We start from the raw sequence: 26,461 nt of genomic DNA on the forward strand, positions 1-26,461 counted from the left end.
TACACCTGTAAAATAACATTGTCTCTCCACAGTTGCAGTCGATGCCAATCTGTTTCAAAACTAGTTCGCAGGAACATGGCCGACAGGACTCTAGTGAGAGGCCAGCGCGGGAAAGGCTGCTTATGAGCCATTGTAGGGTTAGGCGTGGGTGGTGTGTTCACTTTGCCACCTCGTGGACGTTCTAACCTCGCCGCTAGGGGGAGAAGTGTTCCGTCCCAGGGTCTTTTAATGATGACGTCAGGTGACTGGCCACCGGCAATGGATTATGGGAGATCACAGGCTGGGGTCCAGGAATTTCCATCTGGCTCGAATGTCTTGAGCCCTGGACCGGCCATGTCCACGGCAGCCACGCTCACGCCGAGCGCTACAAACTCAACGGGGGCTCGTGGACTCATCTTCAAGGGACAATTGTGGTCACTTCAAAAACAAGCGCGTTTTTCGGTCGCCAATAAGGAGCCTAAATAGACAAAAAAACGCAGAGATCAGGATTAGCCATCGAGATAATATATTGAGATAAGAAACTTTCAGCTACATTTTTGGGAAATTTGTCGCCAAATTACAAAAGCCATTCATTTTTTGTTAATATTTTATGGTATGCATTCATCACGTTAGAATAAAGCAATATGCGAATGTGATACATATCAACTTATATCCGAATTGATCGTTCAGAAAAAAAAAACACAAAGCCTACGAATGAATAAATCAGTCACTGCTAACGCAGGTCCTGATTTTACTAGGAAAGGTAAGGAACGGATGTCGTGTAGGGAATTCGGGGAAAAAACATAATGCTAAACAAAGGCAACCTAGCTTGCACGCATATATTACTCGTGCCTTAAAATTATCACCATTCACCCAAAGCATCCCGCACACCGAACATCATCAGTATAGTGCTTAAAGGCCTGATATAACACATCGTAGCACATGAAAAATGTGCAACAGCCGACGCTTTCACATTCTCCACCTCTCTCCATTAATATTTCTCTCTCACATGTTGTCTCTCTCCGTCTCACAATGTCTCCCTCTACTCTGTGCCTCTCTCTCTCTTCTCCCCTTCCCCCTCTGTCTCTCCCCCTCACTCCACCCTTCTCCCCCACGCTTGCTGCATTTTGTCTGTATGGTGCCCTGTACTGCAGTGCACAATGCTGGGATGCAACAGATACTGCATTGCAGAATGGAAAATCTCCAGTATTACTTTGGGAATACTGCAGTATACAATGCTAGGCGCACAACATTACTTTGGGAATGCTGCTGTACAGAGTAGTAGATCTCCAGCATTACTGTTGGAGTACTGCACTGTACAATGCCAGGCTCACATCATTACTTTAAGAATACTGCACTACAGACGAGTAAATCTGAAGCATTGCTTCGGGAATGCTACGCTGCAGAGTGGTACATTTGAAGCATTACCTTGCGAATACTGCATTATACCGTGTTAGATCCAAGACATTACTTTAGGAGTACGGCACCACTGTGTGCCAGCCCCACAGCATTACTGTGGAACGACGGCAACGAGAAATGCCAGGTTCATTGCATTACTCAGTGCAGAGGACACTGCAGTATAAAGAGTCACCTGTTAACATTAATATGCCACACTTTACAAATACTCCCCTGGACCGTGTCCATTGGCTCAGCATTACCCCAGGGATACTGGAACACAGAGCGCCAGGGTCTCAGCATCAGCACCTGTGTGTGATGCTCCAGGGGCTTACCGTATCAGGATCCCGACCAGGCCCCCAGCCACCATGGGGCCCACCCAGTACACCCAGTGGTAGTCCCAGTAGTCGGCCACCACGGCGGGCCCGAAGGCGCGTGCAGGATTCATGCAGGCTCCAGAGATGTCCCCCCTGCAAGGCAAGGAGAGGTACAGGGTCGGTGGCCACTCGAGAACAAGCCAACAAGAGATACATTACAAGCTGTCCATGGGGATGGAGAGAACCCCTCACACAATCAAAGAGATGTCTTAAGTAAAGGGATACAACTCTCCTGGGGTACAATAAGGGAGCTGCCCTAGGGAGTACCGGAAGACCATCAATGAGTAACAACGAGGAAGCTGTATAATTATCAGTGAATTAGTCGTCCTAGCAAATACTGGGAAAGCTGCCCTATGTGCTAATGAAAAGGCTGCCCTCAGTAACTTAAAGGAAGTTTTCTAAGTAACAGTGAATGATATGTGCAAAGTAACACCGAGGGAGCTATGCATGGTGGCACTGAGGGAGCTATGCATGGTAACACTGAGGGAGCTATGTAATGGAACATTGAGGGAGCTATGCAAAGTATCACCGAGGGAGCTGAGCAAAGTAACACTGAGGGGATATGCACAGTAATACCAATGGAGTTGTCCTAAGTAACACTTAGGGAGCTATCCAAAGTAATATCAAGGGAGCTGTCCGAAGTAACACTGTGGGCGCTGTTCAAAGTAACACTGAGGGAGCTGTCCAAAGTAACTCTGAGAGAGCTGCCCAAAGTAACACTGAGGGAGCTCTCCAAAGCAATACCAAGGGAATTGTCCTATGTAACACTGAACGAGCTGTCAAAAGTAATACCAAGGAAGCTGTCTAAAGTAACACTGAGGGAGCTATGCAAAGTAACACCGAAGAAGCTGTTCAAAGTAACACTGAGGGAGGTGTCCAAAGTAACACTGAGGGAGCTGTCCAAAGTAACACTGAGGAGGCTGTCCAAAGTAACACTGAGAGAGCTGTCCAAAGTAACACTGAGGGAGCTGACCAAAGTATCCCTGAGGGAGCTCTCCAAAGTAACACTGAGGGAGCTGTCCGAAGTAACACTGAGGGAGCTATGCAAAGTAACACAGAGGGACCTAAGCAAAGTAGCACGAAGGGAGCTGTCCAGAGTAATACAGAGGGAGCTATCCTTAGTAGTATGGAGGACATATTAGTAAAGCATTAGCCGTAATCAATAGCGAAGGATTTCTTTCTAAGTAAAGGAGTGGAAGCTGTAGTAAGTAACAATGGAGTAGCAAAGGCATTGGGTCCTACGTAAAAAAGTAAGATATATCCTAGGAGCAGCGCTAAGTAATAGTGAAGGAGCTGTCCCAGATAAAAGTGAAGGGGCTGCCCTTGGTAAAAGTGAATGAGCTGCACTAAGTAAAAGTGAAGGAGCTGCCCTTGGTAAAAGTGAAGGAGCTGCACTAAGTAATAGTGAAGGAGCTGCCCTTGGTAAAAGTGAAGGAGCTGCACCAAGTAATAGTGAAGGAACTGCACTAAGTAATAGTGAAGGAGCTGCACTAAGTAATAGTGAAGGAGCTGCCCTTTGTAAAAGTAAAGGAGCTGCACCAAGTAATAGTGAAGGAGATGACCTTGGTAAAAGTGAAGGAGCTGCACTAAGTAATAGTGAAGGAACTGCACTAAGTAATAGTGAAGGAGCTGCCCTTTGTAAAAGTAAAGGAGCTGCACCAAGTAATAGTGAAGGAGTTGCCCTTGGTAAAAGTAAAGGAGCTGCACCAAGCAATAGTGAAGGAGCTGCACTAAGTAGTAGTGAAGTAGCTGTCTCAGGTAAAAGTGTAGGAGCTGCACCAAGTAAAAGTGAAGGAGCTGCACTAAGTAATAGTGAAGGAGGTGCCCTTGGTAAAAGTGAAGGAGCTGCACTAAGTAATAGTGAAGGAGCTGCACTAAGTAATAGTGAAGGAGCTGCCCTTGGTAAAAGTGAAGGGCACTAAGTAACAGTGAAGGAGCTGCCCTTGGTAAAAGTGAAGGAGCTTCACTGAGTAATAGTGAAGGAGCCGTCTCAGGTAAAAGTGAATGAGCTTCCCTAGGTAAACTGAAATAGGTGTCCCAAGTAAAAGTGAAGGAGCTGCACTAAATACCAGTGAATGAGCTTCCCTAAGTAACAGTATAAAGAGGTGTCCCAAGTAAAAATAAATGAGATGCACTAAGTAAAAGTCAAGGAGCTCCACTAAATATCAGCTAATAAGCTGACCTTAGTAACAGCGAAGGTGGCATGTTCGGCAAGACAGCGATGGACTGGATTAGAGCCCAGAGTAATCACCAGTGAGTCAGATTAATTCAAGCAATCCACCCATCCCTTTTTGTTTTCCTTTATCTGATGCCCAGACCTGGGTCCTATGCTCACTATGCTGCGGGATCCATGCTGTACCTACTGACGAGGCACAAAGTGGCTGAAACCGGTCTGTGGTTGCTTGTGATCCTGTCCACCGGGGACCTGGTCTGGTAGATCAAACTGGACTGTGCCTGTTGGAGCAGGACTAAGCTGATCTACATGGCTGATCCCAGTCTGAGATGTACTGGATTGTGGCCTATGATCTGCACAACTTTGGGTGCAGAACCATATTTGGATGTCACAGATAATACCTGGGATCAGATCTTATTAACTACGTTCAGATGTGGTATTATCCAAAGTTATTCTTCCCTCTGGGGCACTTTGATCATTCATCTATCATGATCTGCCCATGCGGTGAGCATTCTACTCAAACCTAAATATACTTTACTTTCTTTTGCAAATTTTACCGTGTGTATGCCAAAATGTTTTTTGTATGCCAAAAGGTTTTTAATCCCCATATTAAGAGGCAAAAATATGCCATATTTTGGCATACAAAAATCATTTTGGCATACACACGGTAAAATATGCAAAAGAAAGTAAAGTGCATTAAGGTTTGAGTAGGATGCTCACCGCATGGGCAGATCGTGATAGGTGAACGATCAAAGTGCCCCAGAGGGAAGAATAATGGTTTTGTTGCATGTTAAGTCTGCTTTACAATTTCTCTTGCAGTGCAGCTCACAGTGTGTGCACTGCAACTCAGTTATGGGCCACACAGCGTAAGCGCAGACTGTCTGCGCTTGCACTGTGTGGCCCATAACTGGGCTGCAGTGCGCACTCGGCCCGACGTCGGTCGACGGTGTGCAGCTGCAAGCTGCAGGGCTGCACTGGAGCAGCTCCAGATCCAAGCCTCCCTCCTTTCACTGTCCTCAGCAGCCCAGAAGCAGGGAGCAGAGGGAGGTGGCGAGTCAGGCACAGGCAACGGGGACTGGCACCAGCATTCAGCCAAGTAAGACCCTTGTTTCACTTTCTGTTCTGTGTGCACACGGGGGCTGGCACTGGGCATGGACAGTATTTGCATAAAGGGGGGTGGTCTGTGTGCTTGAAAAAAGGGAACTTGCAGCCAGAGCTCCACTTGAAATTAACCTGTCTCCCCAGAGGAATGAAGTTGTGTTATGAGGTAAGGTGCATAGGCCTGCAGGGAGAGCTGGAGACAGGGGAAGCATCAGCTGCTGAGTGTAGACCAGCAGCTACCACCAGAAAGAGATGTGTATGGACTGACAGAGTGCCTTGGAGCCCAGTGGTAAGCACAGGTGGGCACTTTGTGAAAATACCAGTCTGCTGGTGGTGAGTTGGTTTGCTGCTGCAAGTGCTGGGCCCTAAAGAAAGGGAGATCTGAGGCTGTGTGTAAGTGCAGAGGAAGCGATTGCAAGGCTGGTGGAAGACCGGGGTTTTGCTTGGCCCTCCGTAGCAAGTTTGTGAAGGAGGGCAGTTGGTAAGGGAAGTGTGCAGGTGTGGTTGAGAGCAGCAGGCTCCAGGCTGGTGGGCTCTGCCTGCACAAGAGGCCTGAAACTTCTGCTTTCGCTGCTTACGAGGGGCATACCACCCTGGCCTGAATGCGGTGTGTCCAATCTCGGAAGCCTACTAGTACTACTAGCTGGGCCCGACCCTGCTTAGCGCTTCTGAGATTGGGTGCATAATTCAGGCCAGGGCGGTAGGGCAGGCAATCTGCCTCAAACGGAACTCTGCAGAATTCCACGGAGTGTTAAGCCAATTCTGCAGAATTCTGCAGAGTACAACTCCATGATGATGATGGTCAAGAGTAATTACCAGTATCTGGGATTTATTCAAGTAAGTCTTCTAACGCTTCTTTGTTTTCCTAATTAACAGTTAAGACTCTGATATAAGTAATAGTGAAGGAGCTGCTTTGAGCATGTAAAAGGATCTGCACTATGCAAGTGTAAAGAAAATGTACTAAGACTCAGTAAAGGAGCTGCACTAAGCAATAGTGAAGAGGTTGTTATAAGTAACAGTGAATGAGCTGCACTAAGTATCAGTAAAGGTGATGCCCTAAGTAGAAGTGAAGGAGCTGCACTAAGTAACAGTGATGAAAGTGCATTGAGTAACAGTGAAGGAGCTGCACTAAGTAACAGTGATGAAAGTGCACTGAGTAACAGTGAAGGAGCTGCACTAAGTAACAGTGAAGGAGCTGCACTAAGTAACAGTGAAGGAGCTGCACTAAGTAACAGTGAAGGAGCTGCGCTAAGTAACAGTGATGAAAGTGCACTGAGTAACAGTGAAGGTGCTGTACTAAGTAACAGTGAAGGAGCTGTACTAAGTAACAGTGAAGGCGCTTCACTAAGTAACAGTGAAGGAGCTGCATTAAGTATCAGTGAAGGTGATGCCCTAAGTACCAGTGAAGAGGTTGTCATAAGTAACAGTAGAGGAACTGTACAAAGTAAAAGTGAGGGAGATGTTATAAGTAACAGTGAAGGAGCTGCACTAAGTAATAGTGAAGGAGCTGCCCTAAGTAGCAGTAAGAGAGCTGCACTAAGTAACAGTGAAGGAGCTGCGCTAAGTAACAGAGAAGAAAGTGCACTAAGTAACAGTGAAGGAGCTGCACTAAGTATCAGTGAAGGAGATGCCCTAAGTGACAGTGAAGAGGTTGTCATAAGTAACAGTAGAGGAACTGTACAAAGTAAAAGTGAGGGAGATGTCATAAGTAACAGTGAAGGAGCTGCACTAAGTAATAGTGAAGGGGCTGCCCTAAGTAGCAGTAAGGGAGCTGCACTAAGTAACAGTGAAGGAGATGCGCTAAGTAACAGAGAAGAAAGTGCACTAAGTAACAGTGAAGGAGCTGCACTAAGAAACAGTGAAGGAGCTGCACTAACTATCAGTGAAGGAGATGCCCTAAGTAGAAGTGAAGGAGCTGCACTAAGTAACAGTGAAGGAGCTACACTAAGTAACAGTGAAGAAGGTTCACTAAGTAACAGTGAAGGTGCTGCACTAAGTATCAGTGAAGGAGCTGCACTAAGTATCAGTGAAGGAGATGCCTTAAGTAACATTGAGAGAGATGTCATAAGTAACAGTGAAGGAACTGCGCTAAGTAACAGAGAAGAAAGTGCACTAAGTAACAGTGAAGGTGCTGCACTAAGTAACAGTGAAGGAGATGCCCTAAGTAGAAGTGAAGGAGCTGCACTAAGTAACAGTGAAGGAGATGCCCTAAGCAACAGTGAAGGAGATGCCCTAAGTAGAAGTGAAGGAGCTGCACTAAGTGACAGTGAAGAAGGTGCACTAAGTAACAGTGAAGGTGCTGCACTAAGTATCAGTGAAGGAGCTGCACTAAGTATCAGTGAAGGAGATGCCTTAAGTAACATTGAGAGAGATGTCATAAGTAACAGTGAAGGAGCTGCACTAAGTGACAGTGAAGGAGCTGCACTAAGTAACAGTGGAGGAGCTGCGCTAAGTAACAGTGATGAAAGTGCCCTAAGTAACAGTGAAGGAGATGCCCTAAGTATCAGTGAAGGTGATGCCCTAAGTAGAAGTGAAGGAGCTGCACAGAGTAACAGTGAAAGTGATGCCCTAAGTAACAGTGAAGGAGATGCCCTAAGTAACAGTGAATAGGTTGTCATAAGTAACAGTAGAGGAACTGTACAAAGTAAAAGTGAGGGAGCGGTTGTAAGGTTTTTTTTTGACTGTGCACTACATAGATTCGGGATTTTCACAAATCTTTTGTGCATGGCACAGCATTTTGCATACATGAAAGTGGCATCTACACCCCAGCCCCCTCACAATGGAGGGCAAATATAGCACCAATATACTAATCCCTAACTATTGGTAGTTGGTTTACAAAGCAGATGGGGGCACTCCAAGAGTTTTTGCTTAAGGCCCCAGAAATGCTTCTGACAAGCCTGATTAATATAGTACCTAAGCCTTCTCAGCATCAACACAGCATCTGTTGCCCTAGTCTTGGCACACATATCCCTTCAAATGACACTGAAATGGTATTTCTCCGGTGTGAGTTCTGTGCCAACTCAATTTAATTTAAAGTTAATTAGTATTTGTTTCAAGTCGTTCTGACAATGCCCTGATATTTGCCTTCAGTGTCTTTTGAGCAAGTAAATATTTTGTAAAATTCGTCATTATCATTAAAATACATGATGTCAGCTATGTATGAATTTTAAGACAACGTTTCAGAACCTAAACTTCTCCCACCCTCGTAATTTGAAAAGAGAGAGATGGGCACGGCTGACCCTATCTGCCTCCTTCTGCCCCAGTGGGAGTACTGCATGTGTGCTTGAAGCACGTGAGTGAAAGAGATCCGAAGGTTTTAATAAGGACCATTATCAGACTAGAGGCAAGTGGGCACAAATGTTTTAACGATCAATCATGGCTGGTGAGGCCTGCTTTTCAAGATCCTTCTAGTATCTCTTTAAAGTGGTCCAGGGGCAGCCCCTCTGCTATGACGGAGGAGCATTGCGCCGCTGCTGAAAGCAGAAAAATAAAGGGCTAATAAAAGTATTTTACTATCCCTTTATTTTCCCACTTTCATTGGGCTGGGCGGGGCCAGCCTCTTCCACGTCAAGTGAAGGAGGAGTGGTATGTGTCCTTCTAAGTGCGCATGTCAGTTTGGCCGGCCGTCTGAGGCCGGCCAAACTGACATGAGCACTTAGAAGCTCCCCACCCGGCTGTATTTTACAGCCAGGTGGAGACCAAGCGCAATGCCCCACTCCCTCCGCGGCATTTCTGCCCACTCAAGCCGATTGTGTCACTTCTTTCATGCTGTGTTAACAGCATGAGAGAAGCGTCGGGGTTGGTTGGGGAGGGAAGAAGATGAGAGGCAGCGGGAGCTGTGGATCACAGAGGGGCAGGTACGTTTATTATTTTATTTTTACTGCCCCACACCCCCCAGTCTGAGCACTGCCCTCCCCACACCCTACCCCTTCCTGGCAGCAGCCGCGACTGAAGTTATGCACTCAAGACTTCCAGAGCAGTCACCCTCGCTAGGAAAAAGTCTCAACTGTACCAGATTTTGAACAACCTGGACATACGTTGGACCCTACAGCCATACAGGGACCAGTTCTAAGTGAGAGGTTTTCCCAGATGTTTGGATTGCTTTGTATGAATGCCCTTGCTTTCTAATGTAGGAAGTCTTCAGAACTGGAATATGGGGACGAGGTGTGCACTGAGCTATTTTATGACCCCAGGTCAGGAGAACCCTAGTTACTGCAAAGAGCATTTTTGTTGGTGGCTTGTCGTAAACAAGAAGGGGGAAGCAATATAAAGTCCTGAAAGTCATTCCAGCTGTCTTACCCAGCTAGGACATCCACAGTGACTGTGAAACCAATGGCGAACGGAGCCAGGGGGGTCTTGGTTTTCTCGTTGATGGCACCCATGCAGACCGCAAGCACCAAGTAGAAAGTCATGATGATCTCCGCGCCAATGGCAGGGCCTATCTGCTCTTCGTACTGGATGGTGGTGAAGGCAGCTCCGCTGACATTGTTGAACTGGTCTTCCGGGGTCATGGCCTGCAGCAGAGACAACTCGGTTCATACTTTGGCCAGCACAGACCAAGAGACATCTTAAAGGCCTAATGATACCAGATGGTAATGTGAGTCACTCTCATATGCAGATCAGGATTACGACCCTCTAAATAATTTACAATATTGGTTAATGATCCAACTTTCTGGACCAAGCTATCTCTTCCAAGCAACCTGTGTGTCTTGGACATGCTAGGAACCGACTCACGTGGCGTGTGACTCTTTTTAAGGACCTTTACTCAATGAGTTCCCATTTTTGCAAAACGTAAGGCACTTCAAAGGCAAGTAAGTGGACTCCAGAGAAGCCCTAGTAGTGTAGCAGAGGCAGAAAGAAAGTAAGGGGGGACACGATGGGCTTGGGATACGAAGCACAAAACTCAGAGCTGAGCAGGTAACACATAGTTTGTTCATTTATTCAAGATCGTTCAAACCAATAAAGGTTTTGAAATTTGTATTCCACAATATGAGTAATCTGGCATTTATAGAAAGTATTTGTGACTCACTTTGGCCAGCCCGGCTGCTATCAACCCTCCACACAGCTGCGAGATCCAGTACGGTATCAGCATGAAGATATTCAGTCCGCCCATGATGGCCGCCCCCAGTGACACCGCCGGGTTAAAATGGCCGCCGCTGAAAAACATGAGGCTTATTCTGAGTCCTGGTTTTTAGGTCTGGTGTAAGGACAGCTTTAGTTGTTTCACCAGATTAGGGTAATAGAAAATAATAAATAAAACATGCACATAGGGGTTATGGGTCAGCTCTCTTATCTGTTGGTGTGTTCAACAACTGTCATTCACATTTTGCTTTCACTTACCACAGCACACAGCACGGGGCAGCAGGTCAGTCTACGTCGGCCACTGGCTCACTTGCACTGTGAGTGGCATTTTCCTGATCACTTGTGCGCATCCGCCCATAACGGAGTGCACTTCATTGCCAGAGCTGGTGGGCCAATACTCTACATCACCAATGCTTTTTGTCATTCCATTTTGTTTTTTTTTGCTTCAGTCATCCCTGTGTATTTCAGCTCAGTCACCAAGTTACAATAATTGAAAGCCAGTAGCCTGCTGACCAAAGGCCACTTTTTATAACAGCATCTTTAAAAGGAAATGGACAGTAAACCCCCATCCAACTGAGCACCCAAACAGCAGTTAAAATGAATAGCTGTCATTTAAAGAAAAATATATATATAATTGTGCTTTTTGAACTAGTTTTATCACTAAAAAGAAAGACACTATTTATGCGGATGTGAACAAAGTGCAAAGGCCTTGTGCAGCCTTTCAAAGTGAAGCAAGCCAGTTGGTAATATGAGCAGACTCAGTGACAAGTTCTGTATGATGTGGTGGGCAGGACCAAAATGTAATTTATAATAGTTGAAGCTTGCTGACCAAAGGCCACTCTTTGTATGTATTTTATGGATGATCTTTTTGAAAAAAAATAATGGACTGGCGAACATCTAAAGCTATTCCAAAGGCCAGACCTAAAAAAATTAAAAATTACAGCACAAGAATGACTAACAAAGGCTCAGAAAGTTTGCGGGTTCACAAATCCAGGGTCACCTGAAAATATGGCCTTGCTGGTTTGTCAAAGCCCACATTATGGCCCATATTTATATTTTTTTTTAGCTCCGCATTTGCGTAATTTTTTGATGCAAAAGTGGCACAAACTTACACAATATAATTGTATTTTGTAAATTTGCACCACTTTTGCGTCACAAAGCAGCGCAAATGTGGCGCTAAAAAAGTATAAATATGGGCCTATATCTTCTACATACAGGTGTGTGCGGCATCCTGCACACCTAACGAGATCATGTCAGTAAGTGCTGCCACCATTTTGCCTGGAATCTCCTAGTTTCTCTATATGGCGTCTTGCTGCCTACCTGATGCCCCCAAGGACTGCAATGCTTAGCCCCAAGGCCAGGCCGTGTGCCAGGGCAGGTTGGAGCCTGCCAGTGCCTTCTGTGTTTGTCGCCACAGCCATGATGCCGATGAAGAGAAACATGGTGGTGCCGATGACCTCGGCGATGCAAGGCTGCACGTACGCCTCGAACCAGTGCGACCATCTGGAGTTCCGCTTGTTGTCTGAGTCGCCATCTTTGATGGACATGCGACCAAAGTCTCCGTCCGACATTGGGCTCCCCCTGCGGAAGAGAGATGGTTATATGTGAAAATAATGAAAAAAACAAGAACCCCATCAACTCAATACCAATACAACTGTATGAAGAACAGGGCAAAGCATTCCACCTGGTTTCCCAAATTCTGCTATTATAGTTGTACTTCTCTGTCTTTACCAGGGAAAAACACTCTGAACAGAAAGAAAGGGTGACATATAATGAAATGTGTGCATAAAAGTTGAAAAATGCATCTGAAGTTTGGTTTTTCTCTAGTCTTCTCCCTTTTAATATGCAATCCCCATGTTGCACCAAAGCCCATATCTCTTGTCCTTGCCTTATTGTTTTCTCTTCATATTTAATTCTATAATTTCCTAATTTCTGTCCTCTTTTATGAAGGCATGGGCAAAGTTGCTAATTGCCCAGGACCCACTCTTTCCACGGGACCACCTAGGAAAGTGAACTTTTTCTCTAAATCACCTCTAAATATCTCTTTCTCTTTCTTTGTCTAGTGTCAGGTTCAGGATTTCTGGAGCCACTTGAAAGACATATTTCAGATGTTTCAGTTTGACCATGTTCCTAAACATTTATTCGGTATTGTGACAGTGTGAATTAGCAGAAAGTGTGTGAAACAAAAATCAACGTTGTTCCAAACAGAGGCCCCTGGATTATGTGTTGCCTGGGGCACCAAAAATCCTCAAGGTGGCACTGTCCTTCAGTGGACTAAGGATCCCAAGTTGGCATGTCATGAACTGGGACATTGACAGGCCTGTCAGGCAATCTGGGACTGTGAGACTAGTGTGTGAGCCATTTATTTTGTCCCATGGACCGTTTTTAGGTCAAGCCTAGTAGGTACCGCATACTTTGTCTGTTGTGAGACAAAGCGTGGCCTTACCAAGAACCTGCAGGGGTTGCAGTCCACCCATTGCTGATTGGCTATGCTGTCACTCTTATAAGCTTGCTTCTTATTGGATGGCTTTCCTTGTTCATCTTGTGTCTGCCCCTCCCCTGAAGTATTGTGGGGCATATTTATACTCCGTTTGCGCCGGAATTGCGTCGTTTTTTTTTACGCAATTCCGACGCAAAACTAACTCCATATTTATACTTTGGCGTTAGACGCGTCTATTGCCAAAGTCCATGGAGTTGGCGTCATTTTTTAGCGTGGACACACACTTTGCGTTAATTATATGCAAGGTAGGCGTTCCCGTCTAAAAAATTGACTCCGCGGCATGTGCGCCGTATTTACACTCCCGGGCAAAATTCACGCCCGGGAGTGGGCGGGTCAAAAAAAATGACGTACGGCCGCTTTTGCGCCATTTTTTAGCGCCTGCAAAAGGCAGGCGTTAAGGGACCTGTGGGCTCTGAAGGAGCCCAGAGGTGCCCTCCCATGCCCCCAGGGACACCCCCTGTCACCCTTGCCTACCCCAGGAGGACACCCAAGGCTGGAGGGACCCATCCCAGGGACATTAAGGTAAGTTCAGGTACGTGTTTTATTTTTTATTTTTTGTGGCATAGGGGGGCCTGATTTGTGCCCCCCTACATGCCACTATGCCCAATGACCATGCCCAGGGGACATAAGTCCCCTGGGCATGGCCATTGGGCAAGGGGGCATGACTCCTGTCTTTGCTAAGACAGGAGTCATTTCTATGGGGGTTGGGAGTCGAAAAAAATGGCGCAAATCGGGTTGAGGCGAAAAAATTGCCTCAACCTGACTTGCCCCATTTCTTGACGCCCAAGCCCCATATCTCCCTAAGCCGGCGCTGCCTGGTGTACGTCGTTTTTTTCCACGCACACCAGGCAGCGCCGGCGGCTAACGCCGGCTAACGTCATTGATTAAATACGGCGCCCGCATGGCGCTTCAGAATGATGTTAGCCGGCGCAAATTTTTTTGACGCAAAACTGCGTTAGCGCAGTTTTGCGTCAAAAAGTATAAATATGGCCCTGTGTCTTTACTTGTGTCCTTCTGCTGCTCACTTTTAGGGACCTACTTTTTTCTTGTGTCTTAAGCACACCACAAGAGTGCATGTACTTTCCATCTATCTTCCTTATGTACTTCTCCTGACCCCACCTCCCTGTACCTTGTAGCGCTGTGGTTCACTGTTTCACCTAATGTTTATTGCCACCCCCTCTATGATGCGCTTGTCAACCTATGCTTCTTCCAGCCCCCTACAAGCTTTCTTGCCCTTGTGCTTCTCTCTGCCCTGCTCCATGTTGCTCTACCTGCCCATTTACTCCCTCCGTGCACCAAATTGCTCTCTGGTGCCTATTGCTTCGCCCGCTTATTTCTGCCCTATGTGTTTCTTCCTCTACTAGCTATTACATTTTTTTTTTAAAGCTCTTATTATTATGTAGGCGCACAAATGCGTGATAGGTGCACCTAATAGCATGATGCAACTGCATCTTCTTAGCACCTTTTATTTTAAGTTTATATTTTAAGTTTATAGCCTTTAGCCATCCTGCACAACATTATATTCCCTGGCAAAGTCAATAGGTCCCAATGATAAGACCTATTGGCTTTGCGCCCATGCTTGCTAAGTATGTCCCATGGGCCAGTTTTGGAAGAGCTCAGGGCCTCATTTACAAGGCCCTAGCGGTATGCTGCACCACTGGTGCGTAATTTTTTTGTTATGTTCCGGTGGGGCAGTGTGTCTGTCCATATATTCACAAGGTCACGCAAAGCCACCTTGCATGGCTTTTCATGGCCTTGTAAATATGGTCCCCTTTCACGCATAACTCGGCGTTCCATGGGTGTTTACTGTGGGTGTTCCCACTCAACACCCATGGAACCTGATGGAATCCGATGCAGTCCCAGATTTACAAGGGTGGGAATGCGACAGATTTCTAGGCCCCCTCAGTTGTGGTTTTAAAGTGGTGCAACAGAGAAAAATAACTTTATTTCGCCCTGTTTTTAGGTCGAGGATAGCAGCGCACAAGCACTGCTTTTCCACTGTGTTGTTATCTATTTGGGCTTTTAACCACGCAAACCTCACGCCCATCACTATGGCTCGTTCATGGGCTTGCCCTTCAAAAATCCTTTGTTATCATTGGTAGATGCTTTACGTTTGTCCCTCCTTGGGACGGTTTTGTTACCGCCTTGGACATCGGCCCTGTTATATGGATAATTGCACTTTTGCTGATGTGTTTGACTGCAAGCGAACTTCTTTTTCCTTTTGTGTGTCTCCTCCACGTTCATGGCGTGGCGCTTTGAATCGGCTCGCTTATGTGAAACTGTTTTACTTTTCATTTTCAATGTATGCGGCAGGAAAGGTCTGGTTAGGAGTTTACAATGCTAACAGCTCTAACTCGAGCAAATGCGAGACCCATTGCATTGCAAATGCTTGTTCCTCTTTCTATGAGCGATACATTCTGCAGCACTCATACAAAGAGGAAAACACTATTAATGATTGGTTATGTGCAGGAAGGTGTCCCCTCCTACATCTAAACAATGATCCCTGCAACGCAAGCACCCTCGCAACATGACGCAAGGGTGCCTGTGTTGGCGCTAGGCAGCAGTTTGTCCGCCATCGCGAAGGAAAGTCCAGGAATGCGTCCTATTTCTGTAAATATGACACATTCCTACACTTTCAAAATGACAGCGCGGTGCAACTTGCTTACAGCGCCACGCTGTGGCATTTCCTCGTAAATGAGACCCCCAGGCTGGCAGTGCGCTGAGTAACAGCACTATCTAAACTTTCCTATTACTGTTAACATATGGATGAAATCTCGGCACACTAAACAACGTGGGTGTCTGGTGACACCTGTACCATTATCTAATTTGGAACAAAACACCTGGGCGCCGCGCCTAGAAGGGACATTTCAGGGTGTGGTCGCTATCTTCAGCTGCGGGGCAGGAATTTATATGCCCTCATCACATGGATTGTCGTGGTGGCATCAGACCTGCAACGATGCCACAGTGGGGCTTGATTCTCTGGGCCAAGTTGTGCAATGTGTCTGGAAAAGGCTATTTTATGCCACAGTGAACCACGTGCCAGTGCACAATGTACTGGAAATGATCTGTGATTCACACTTCCGAAGGGCCAGGAATCCGGGAGAAGGTGCCAGACATGTTGCAAAAGAGAAGCCCGATTATTGAGTTAAAAGTGCAGACGATGCTCCTGGTGCAGTGAGAGGACATGGCTAAATGTTCACTCCTGGTGAACACCAGGGACACACAGAGGCTGGAGGCTTGGAACAGGCGGCTGTCTCCAGGGACACGAGAATGTTATAGGTTCAGACAGGAAGTCAATATCAAGGGACACACATCTTACAGGTTCTTGTCTTAAACAGCAGAGCTCTCCCTCAAAACACACAGATCTTATGGTTCTGGCCTTGGATATCAAAGCTCTCCCTCAGGACAAACAGCTTCTTGTCTTAGACAGCAGAGCTGTCCCTCAGAACGCACAGACCTTACAGTTCTGGCCTATGACGTCAAAGCTCTCCCTCAGGGCCGACCGATTCCACAGATCCTTGTCTTAGACAGCAGAGCTGTCCCTCAGAACGCACGGATCTTACAGTTCTGGCCTATGACGTCACGGCTCTCCCTCAGGCCGATTCCACAGATTCGTGTCTTAGACAGTCCAGCTTTCCCCCGGGCGCGCAGATCTTGCAGGCCAAGGTCTTGACAGCGCTACCTCTGAGGTTACACAGATCTTACAGGCTTTGGATTTAGACGACATTGCTGACCCTTAGGTCACACGGACCAAACGAGTTGGGACAGCAGAGCTACCTATCAGGTAAAACAGACATATCTGTTTGAAACAGCAGTGCTACCTTTCAAGTCACACTGGCCCGCCTGATTGAGACTGTGGAGGTGCATTTCAGGCCATTGAGACCCACCAGGTTGAGACAGCAGAGGTACCACTCCGGTCGCACAGACCCTCCGGATTGAGCCCGCAGAGTCACTATTGAGGTTACACAGACCCTACAAGTTAACACAACAGAGTTGCTACTATTCAACTCATAGGACTTATACGCAAAACAGCAGACCTATCCCTCGGATCACATAGATCTTTCTGATTCAGAGCAGAGCTGCCCAACAACTCACTCAGCTCATATAGGTTCGAACAGAGGAGTGGAACCCACTGCTCGTCCAAAACCTACAGGGACTGACAGCAGAGCTATCCCTCAGGTCACATATATCTTTCAGATTCAGAGAACAGAGCTGTCCAACAGTTCACTTAACTTAAATAGGTTCAAATAGACAAGTGGTCATTCAGAACCCACAGGGTAGGATTGGCGAGAGAGTCGTCATTCAAACCCTATAGGGTCTGACAGCAGAGCTATCCCTCCACAGTGATCTCACAGATGCAAACACCGAGTTGCCCTTTATTTAAAATCTTACAGGGTCAGCCAGCAACGTGATTCTCGGGGGCCCACAAGTATTACAGATTCACTCCTCAGGTCGCATGGACCCTATAGGCTCTTACAGCAGAGCTCTCACACAGGTCTTACTGGGACAGACATCAGATCACAGGCGGTCAGCTAACCAAGCTGCCTCTGTCACTCAGTCCTAACGTGAACAGGCAGCAGGGGAATCCTTGGCTAACACACGTTTTACAGGTTCATACACAAGAAACGTCTCTGGTGACAACGATATTTCAGGTGCAGTGAACAGGGCTATTCCTTAGGTTGCACAGACCTTAAAGCTTCAAGGTTACAAGGGTGTGTCTCATGTCACACAAATCAGACAAGTTCAGAATGCAGACTTATCCCTCATGCCACATAGAACTATCAGGTGCAGACAGCAGAGCTATCCCTCAGGTCACAGAGATGCCGCAGGTTCAGGAAGCATAGCTATCCCTCAGACTCTCAGAGGGTCTGACAGCAGAGCTATCCCTCCGGTCACAGAGATGCTGCAGGTTCAGGAAGGATAGCTATCCCTCACACTCTCAGAGGGTCAGACAGAGGAGCTATCCCTCAGGTCTCAGAAATACTGCAGGGTCGGGGAGCATAGCTATCCCTCAGACGCTCAGAGGGTCAGACAGAGGAGCTATCCCTCAGGTCTCAGAAATACTGCAGGGTCGGGGAGCATAGCTATTCCTCAGACGCTCAGAGGGTCAGACAGCAGAGCTATCCCTCAGGTCACAGAAATACTGCAGGGTCGGGGAGCATAGCTATCCCTCAGACTCTCAGAGGGTCAGACAGAGGAGCTATCCCTCAGGTCTCAGAAATACTGCAGGGTCGGGGAGCATAGCTATTCCTCAGACGCTCAGAGGGTCAGACAGCAGAGCTATCCCTCAGGTCACAGAAACACTGCAGGTTCAGCGGGCATAGCTATTCCTCAGACTCTCAGAGGGTCAGACAGCAGAGCTATCCCTCAGGTCACAGAAATAGTGCAGGTCCAGGGAGCATATCTATGCCTCATACTCTCACAGGGTTAGACAACAGAGCTATCGGTCAGGTCACAGAAATACTACAGGTTTCGGGAGCATAGTTGTGCCTCGGACTTTCACAGGGTCAGACAGCAGAGCTTTCCCACAAGCCACACGGGTCGCAATGGTTCAGATAAAGATAACCCTGAGGTAAGATTGATCTAAGGTCAGACATGTCTTATAGGGTAGGAAAGAAGAGCTTACGCTCATGTCTCACAAACATACCGGTTCGAGCAGCAGAGCTATCCCTCTGAACACAAAGATCGTATAGGTTCAGATAGAAGAGTTATCCTGTGTGTCACATAGATGTAACATGGACTTACAGCAGAGCTATCCCTCAAGCCACACAAACCTTACAGATTTAGACTGAAGAGCTATTGCACGTTACATATAGGACTCTCGGTTGCATGCAGCAGCTATCACTAAGGTCACCCAAATTGTATAGATACAGATACAATAAGTACCTTTGCTGCCAACTGGATCTAACAAGCACATACAGCAGAGCTACCCCCGGTTCCCACGGATTTTATAGGTTCAAACAGAAGCACTCTCTCTCTCATGACAAGCAGAAGAAACTGCTGCAGGCAGCAGAGCTATCCCTCAGTTCGCCCAGGTCGTATAGTTTAAATAGAAAAGTTATCCTTCATGTCCCGTGGGTCTAACAGGCATATACAGCCGAGCTACCCCTCGGGTCACCCCAGTCATCAATCAGCGGCGCCGTCTTTTTCACATTAAAAAAACATATTAGCTGTTTGTTGATGTTTTGAAATTCTGAAGGGAATTGAGTTGGAATTTGAATAAAATGTGTGTAAAATCGTTCGAATTAATTTTCTTTAATAGTCTTTTCCGAATATTTTGTAAATACTTTTTATGTGATTTATTTTTGTATTTGCTGTTTCAGCTTTATATTTCAAAGAGGAAAAACGGATCCTTTCCTAGTTTCCAAATTTTATTTTTCCGGTTTGTACTAAAAAAATGGTCCTTTGTTTAAATATTGACCAGGTGGCAACCCCAGTCCTTACATGTACAGAACGTTCATCCTTTGGTTGCTTACGGAATTTAGAGGGAATGCGTAGAACATCCTGCCAGCAGCAGTGAAGCAAAATGTGATTAAATTAACCTAAAAAAACACAAGACAGAGAGGTGGAGAATAGCAGTGTCTGTAGATTATTAGACCTGGGCATAATGTATGTTATGTCGCGTAATTAGCATACTTTCTGTAATTTAACATTACACTTTTTACATGAAAATCGCGAAATTACGCTCTTACCCTACATAGTGGAATTATGTGCCATTTACGTTACAAATGTACCACGAAATGAGCCGTCCTTGGACAAATATACCATTAATGCACAAGAACAATGCGAAGAACAGAGCGCAGGCTGCTGTTGTTGTTAACGGTGCTTTGGTTTCGTTGCACACATTTTAGAGCGAATGCATCCTTGTATCCAAAGCGGACACGAGGATGCATTTCGCACTAATATGCAGCATCGAATTGCGGGGGCGAGCTGCCAGCCGCCTTGCACCAGAGAAGCACATTAGTTGAATCACAAATACAGACTGCGCTCATTCCATCTTTTTTTCGAATGATGCAATGAGGAGGTGATATGGCTAAAAAAAACATGGTACCTGTGGACATTAAAGGCAGAGGGAGGCGCCGGGAGGCATGAAGCTAAGAGCAGCAGAGCTATCCCTCAGGTGTCAGAGACGTCACCGGTCCATACCGAAGAGCAGCCGCCAGGGTACACTGCTCTTACAGGCTCTGACCCTGGACTTCAGAGCTATCTCTCGAATTACGCAGGCCGTACAGGCTCTGGGCTGAAACTACAGAGGTCTCCCTCAGGATATGCAGATCTTCCAGCAATACTCATTCAAATTACCCATATTTTACAAACTGAGTCATTAGTTGGGCTACTTCTGAGGTAAGAGAGCTCAAACAAACGCTTACATTGGACATCAGAGCTATCCCTCCAAGTGTGTTGCCGCAACAGGCTCTGGGTTTAGACTGGAAGGATATCTCTCAGGTTATACACATTTTACAGCCTCAGATCTTCAACAACAAAGTCATCTCTTAAATTACACAGATATTCTAGCCACAGGAACGCTGTGTGTCACATTACACAGATCTTACAGGCTCAGTCCTTCGACAGCAGAGCCATCTCTGCAGTTACACAGAAATTCCCAGTTCAGGCCTTTGACAGGAGCGCTGTGCCGCATGTTATACAGGTCTTACAGGCTCAGTCCTTCGACAGCAGAGTCACCTCTGCAGTTACTTTGTAATTTGGGCTGGACTGTTCCCATGGGGTGCAGGGTCAAGACTGATTTGCATATTGCTGGGTCCATACTGGGGTGGCGTGGTGAGCAAAAAAGATGATGGATTAAGCCCAGATCTGTGATTGGGGGTGAGTGTTTGAAAAGTGTCAGGACTCCGTCCATCATCCTTTAGTGTTGCTAAAGTCGCCAAGATATGCCCAGACATGGGTCCCTTGCTCACGGGGTCACTGGATTCAATTTAGCATGGCTAATGAGTGGTGGTACCCTGAAAACAGTCCTAGGGAGCACCTGGCCTCGCAGTTCGGGCTGGTCTGTTCCCATGGGGAGCAGGGTCATGACTGATTTGCATACTGCTGGGTTCAAACTAGGGTGGCATGCTGAGCAAAAGAATGATGGATTAAACCCAGGTCTGTGACTGAGTGTATGTGTTTGAAAAGGTTCAGCACTCTGTCCATAATTCGCCATAAGTGGCCGGGGTATGCTCAGATGTGGGTCCCTTGCTCGTGGGTCCCTTGCTCACTGGGGTATGCTCAGATATGGGTCCCTTGCTCGTGGGTCCCTTGCTCACTGGGGTATGCTCAGATGTGGGTCCCTTGCTCACTGGGGTATGCTCAGACGTGGGTCCCTTGCTCACTGGGGTATGCTCAGACGTGGGTCCCTTGCTCACTGGGGTATGCTCAGACGTGGGTCCCTTGCTCACTGGGGTATGCTCAGATATGGGTCCCTTGCTCGTGGGTCCCTTGCTCACTGGGGTATGCTCAGATGTGGGTCCCTTGCTCACTGGGGTATGCTCAGATGTGGGTCCCTTGCTCACTGGGGTATGCTCAGACGTGGGTCCCTTGCTCACTGGGGTATGCTCAGACGTGGGTCCCTTGCTCACTGGGGTATGCTCAGACGTGGGTCCCTTGCTCACTGTGCCACTGGCAGAGGCGGAATGAGAAGGTGGTGCCTCAGAAACATGCTCTGGCCACTGCTGCTGTAAAACTAGGGGTGCAAGCAAGTGGTACTCAGGGCAGCACCACAGAGCCTTGCACAGAGAGCCAGGAAGTCCCCTGTGTGAATTACACAGCAATTAAATTACATAAACCAGCAGCTTTAGATAGCTTACGGGATCTGTTGTGCTGTGCTTAATAGCACTTTGGGGCAAATTTAAAAAATGTTCAGACAGTGCAGCCACCAAAGTTGCTGTGTTGTGTTGCTTGAAAGGGGGGAGCAGGACAGCACCATTTACACTAAGGTCTGTTCCCCAGCTCTGGAGCACTATCAGGCTACATAGTGCCTCGCACACAGCTTTGCACCATAGTGCAAAAAAGTGTGTGTGTGTGTGTCTGTCTGTGTGTATACACACAATACTATACTAAGGCATAATTTAAGACACTTCCCACTTTGCATGTGTGCTGTACAGTTCAGCATGTAAAGGTGGAAATGTCTGGAGAAAATAAAACTGTTCTCCAACTTTGTATCTGCCTTGGGAAGGTGTACATGTTTGGTACAAAGCATTGTCTACAAATGTTAGTAGGTAGGGCTTTGCCTCCAAAAAAAATGGGCGGTTGCATGGAGCCACCCATGGACACCCCATTATGTGCCACTTTGCATTACTTTAGGGCTATCTCACAACACAAAACAAGTTTTTAAACTAGAAAGTAAATCCCTAACCACATTTTGCACCTCTGTGCATCACTTTTGGTGAGTTTTCAGTTGCCGCAAAATGTTGATAAATTTGGCCGTACTTTGCCAGATCTAAAAAGGTGCATAGCGCTTGTGTGATGTCCTTGGAGCACTATGCGTAACAACGCGATAGTGACCGGAGTGTGGTTGTTGGGAGACCATTAACTTAATATGCAAATTGCACTCAGATCTCTGCAACAGATGCTCAACCCACCGATGTATCTCACGGGAAGGGTTCTTAGTTCACTGAGCCGCCGGGCCCGGCTCGTGTGTGGCTCTGCCCTGGCCCCTGGATGGGTCTCACCACAGCGGCGCGAGCCCGGCCCAGCTGTCCACGGAATGACAATAATCCCATTACAGTAATCTGATAATACAAACTAAAACTGCTCTTTAAATCCCGCTGAGCGTTCTGGCTATTTTAACACGGGGTGTGTAACTGATGCTAATCCTTACAAAAAGATTAGCCCCGCAAGTGCCCCGTAGCGCCTAGAAAGCCACTGAGATCATAATGTTTGTTAAACAAACTGAAACTTCCAGGCGGCTGAGGCAATTTATACAACCCGGCCGCCTGTGGATGTTACACACTTTAAACAACTTTTACAACTAGCCAGTCTTCACTCTTAACAACGAGCAAGTCCTTAGAACTGGAGAGTGCAGGGAGTCGTGTGATCGTCGGCACATTAATTTAGCCCTACACTGTTCGCAAGTGTGGACTCTAGGTCTCGGGTGTCGACACAGACCATGGAGCTCTCGCCCCCACTTCATCCCCTCCCCCTCTTCGTATAGCGCCCCCTCCCCCTCACCCTTTCACTTCCTGGCACCTTATCTTGTACAAACAATTCGCCGAGTTCATGGTCGCTCCCTTTGAAGTCGATCAGATTTCGACCCCGCTGGGCATCGTTGCACAAGCCGTGCTACCCGTGCCACACTTGGCGAGGTGCCCCCTATCATCGAGCTGGGAGCCGAGCAGCAGGCACGGGCTCCGGAGGGGGGGTAGCCTGGTTGTGACAGTGCCACTCAGGACGACCCTGCAGCCACCTACTGTGAGTATGCAGCACCCGGGGGGCTGAGGGGGAGTCATCGGACCCATGATACATGGCCGAGAGGAAGGCAGCCTCACGTGTGTTCGTCTGCCGAAGATCACACCGCTCACAGCACAGCGGCGGGATTGAGTACACGCAAGGTCTCTTCGGTCCACGTTGCCGCCGATGGCAGCTGTAACGTTCAGGCTGTTAGCAGTTCTGGGGTTACATCTCTTTTAAGAACTCTCAAATTCTGGCGAGCAGTGCTTTAAATGGAAACATAGAAGTGCATGTACTCTTATCTAGAGTACCTGTTTGCTTCCGAGAAGTACCGATACTCTCCCATTCAAAGTATTGTACAATTGCTGAGAAGTGTAGGTAATCTCCCTTTCAAACAAAAGTGCGGGTACCCAGTACCCGACAGTACCTGCCCATTTAAAGCACTGCTTGAAAGAGAAGAAACCGAAGCAGAGGGCGATAAAGGGACTTCACCAGGATCACACATCTTGACCGAGCGGGGAAAACAGATTGCCACACGGATTTCCTAGTCAAATAATCGATGATGTGATTACTAAACCACAGGATTGCTGTATTTATTTTTAAGGGCTAGATGAGTCAGAGCCCTCACCTGGGTTTCCCTTCACATTCAGCCAAAGCAACATCAATACATAGGCACGCTATTAATGGCCTAACGCGCATGATAGCGCTTCGGGTCCACAAAGTGATGTGGAGCGCTATACAAATGTTCCTATACACTATAATCAGAATTGGAAGTCACAGTATAGAATGCTGGTTGCAGCCGTGGAGTGATTTGGTAGTCCCAGTTGTTCACGGTGGATAAGTGTTCCTTTTAAGTTACTTAGGGCCAGATGTAGCAAAGGTTTTTACCCATTCTGTGTCTATGGGAACAAGTGTTCGTACATATGGCCCTAATCACCAGCACGCAGGAAGCACAGTCCCAGCAGAGAGGTCTGGAACCGAATGGGTGCGCTGGCCACAAATGGTGCAATGTGGTGGGCTGGGTGTGCTACTGAAGACCTGCCAGTTACCCCAACCTACCACCTTTCGAGCCTATTGGAAGACACCGAAGCTGAGCTCAAAGCTCTCCAGCTCCCACCCCTCAAAAAGGGTTAAGGCGCATCAGCCTGCCGAGAGGCGCTACATTTTTAATGTTTATTCCCTTGCAATATTGCATTGCAGGTACTGCGTGGCGGTGAAGATGAATGTGACGATTTATCTCAGGTTAAATTTAATATTGGTTTACTTGCAGCTTGTGTTTCACGTCTACTTCTCCCGCAGAAGCCCAAAGTGGCCGAAACATGTCGAGGGCCCGGCCCTGTTACCCTGCAGCAAGATGTGTCGTATGTTTCAGGACGCACTGCACCTCACTTAGGGCCAGATGTAGCAAAGGGTTTTTCCCATTCTGTGTCAATGGGAATATGTGTTCGTACATATGGCCCTTAGTTCTTTTTTGAGGCACAGCACCAGTAAATTCCTTCTGTATTTTCCTTTCTAAGAGTAAGAAGAATACTTGGAGCGAAGGCTTTAAAAATTGTGCAAAAGATAGAGTAAGCGGTATGGGGCATCAAAAGATACGAATACAAGAAGTTCAGAGGCTCCACATTGCAGAGATGATTTCGAGCAGAAGCAGAGGGTCTGAGGGGTGACGGGGCTTCTTGAACAGAAGTGTCTCCACCTGGGGTTGGGAGGAATCATGTCAGAATCCATACCCCATGGCCAAGAAACCAATCATCTTGAAAAACTGAACAGCAAAACCATACCCACAAATACTACAGTGGAGATCGCAAAGGGTGACGTACTGAGGTATGAAAAGAAAGAGAGGGGTGCTGGCGGCACCCCTTAAATGAAAGGAGAGTGGAAAGCGTAAGCAGAACCCCAGTGGTGCTCGTTTCTTGGCGATGCTCTTCAGATAGGGGTTTTGGAGGGATCCGTTTCTTCATTTCCACAAGGACCGCTCTTAGAAGCCAATGAGGGTGGGTGTGAGAACCCCCACGTTAGCAAAGAGGTCGCTGTGTGAAGTTTTATTTGTATCCGTATCGTTGTGCAACGTTCAAAACGTTCTGAAGTTGTGTACTTTGCAAGTCTTTGCTGAGTGGTGAAATTCACAGAAATAGTTTTTATGGGAGAAGCCGGATGCAGAAACCTTTTTTTCAACTGAATTCCCACAGAACAAACTTGGGTTTGCGTTTTTCCTATCACTAATTTAACATTTTGATGCATTTTTTTTCAGATTTTACAAAAAATGTGTATACGTTGTGGTGTTCGCGAATTTTGCTAATCTGAAACAAAAAACATTCAGTGCTAAGTGGTCAAAGCGACGATGCGCACCCGCACCTCCACATCCTGGAAGTTACTCGGGGGCGATTCAGTTGCTCGTTTGGTATTTTTTCGCCCTGGAGAACCTCAGGTTGGCGAGCACTGCATGCTCAGCTTCCGGTGCTGTCTGTTCTGCTTCCGGTGCTTCATGCACTGAGCTAAAGAGCAGCTTGAACATACTGCAAGCTTCTCCTAAAATCAGACAGCGGTGAGAGCGGTGGGTACAAAAGAAACCCCAAAAGGCTGCCTTTGCAACCTGTTTAATCATCCAACGGGAGTCAACGATGTCAGCGTTGGAGGAATGCTCCAAAGAAAAACATTCACTAAACATAGACAGAGGACAACAATCAACTACACACTGAGGTGCAGGCATACAAACACAGACAGAGGAGCTGTGTACATCTACAGCTGTGATATTCAGAAAATGTGTACGTGAAACCCTCTTCTCATCTAGTTATTTAGCTAAAAGGGAATATGACATCTGTAGTACCCATGATGGAGACTGCCCGCTTTTGAGACATAGAATAAATAGGTACCATATTAATGCTAGAGTTTTATGGGACCATGAAGGCAGCAGATACACAATTTTAAGTGAGCCACACTTTGTACATATTCAGTACATCTGTGGACCATGAAGGATGGTCTAACAAGACCTTGTAAGTGACAGTATGTTAGTTAAACTCACCTTCTTCACTCTCTTTCCGTTCTAAGGGAGCTGGCCAGATAGTCAGTGTCTTGGTGGTCTCTGTGGGACCGTGGCTGCCACGTGGGGTCGCTGCTTGGGTGGATGTCGCTGGAGTGGTCGCTGCAAGGTGGGTGCTGCACCGATGACACTGCGGGTAGGGCTGGTTTTGGATCAGGTGCTGTCGTAGAAGTCGCTGCTGGAGTGATCACTCCTGGAGTGATCACTCCTGACGTAGTAACTCCTAAAGAGGTCGCTGCAGAAGTGGTTGTTCCCGGAGTCCCAGAGTGGTTGTTGCACTCAGTTGAGGTGGACGATGGCCAACGCTCAACCTATCTAATGTAGGTTCTCTACCTTACCTGCAGACGGTGAGTCCGAATACTCAACCACTGCACCTGCCAGGAGAGTGAAGCTGATAGGGCATCAAAGGGCGCTTTCAGGTGATATGA

At 47.1% G+C, this 26,461-nt stretch overlaps 1 protein-coding gene across 1 annotated transcript; it reads right to left on the minus strand.

The window, feature by feature from the left end:
- Nucleotides 1-278: 278 nt before the first annotated feature.
- On the minus strand, nt 279-26,461 carry AQP8 (aquaporin 8). The gene is made up of 6 exons (XM_069209700.1): nt 26,016-26,461; nt 11,428-11,688; nt 10,055-10,181; nt 9,325-9,539; nt 1,710-1,844; nt 279-457 (listed from the first exon to the last, which is right to left on the minus strand). Exons 2-6 carry the CDS (start codon nt 11,676-11,678, stop codon nt 415-417), a joined length of 771 nt encoding a protein of 256 aa, XP_069065801.1. The 5' UTR covers nt 11,679-11,688; nt 26,016-26,461; the 3' UTR covers nt 279-414.

The sequence above is a fragment of the Pleurodeles waltl genome, chromosome 10, assembly GCF_031143425.1.
Source record: "Pleurodeles waltl isolate 20211129_DDA chromosome 10, aPleWal1.hap1.20221129, whole genome shotgun sequence".
Taxonomy (NCBI): domain Eukaryota; kingdom Metazoa; phylum Chordata; class Amphibia; order Caudata; family Salamandridae; genus Pleurodeles; species Pleurodeles waltl.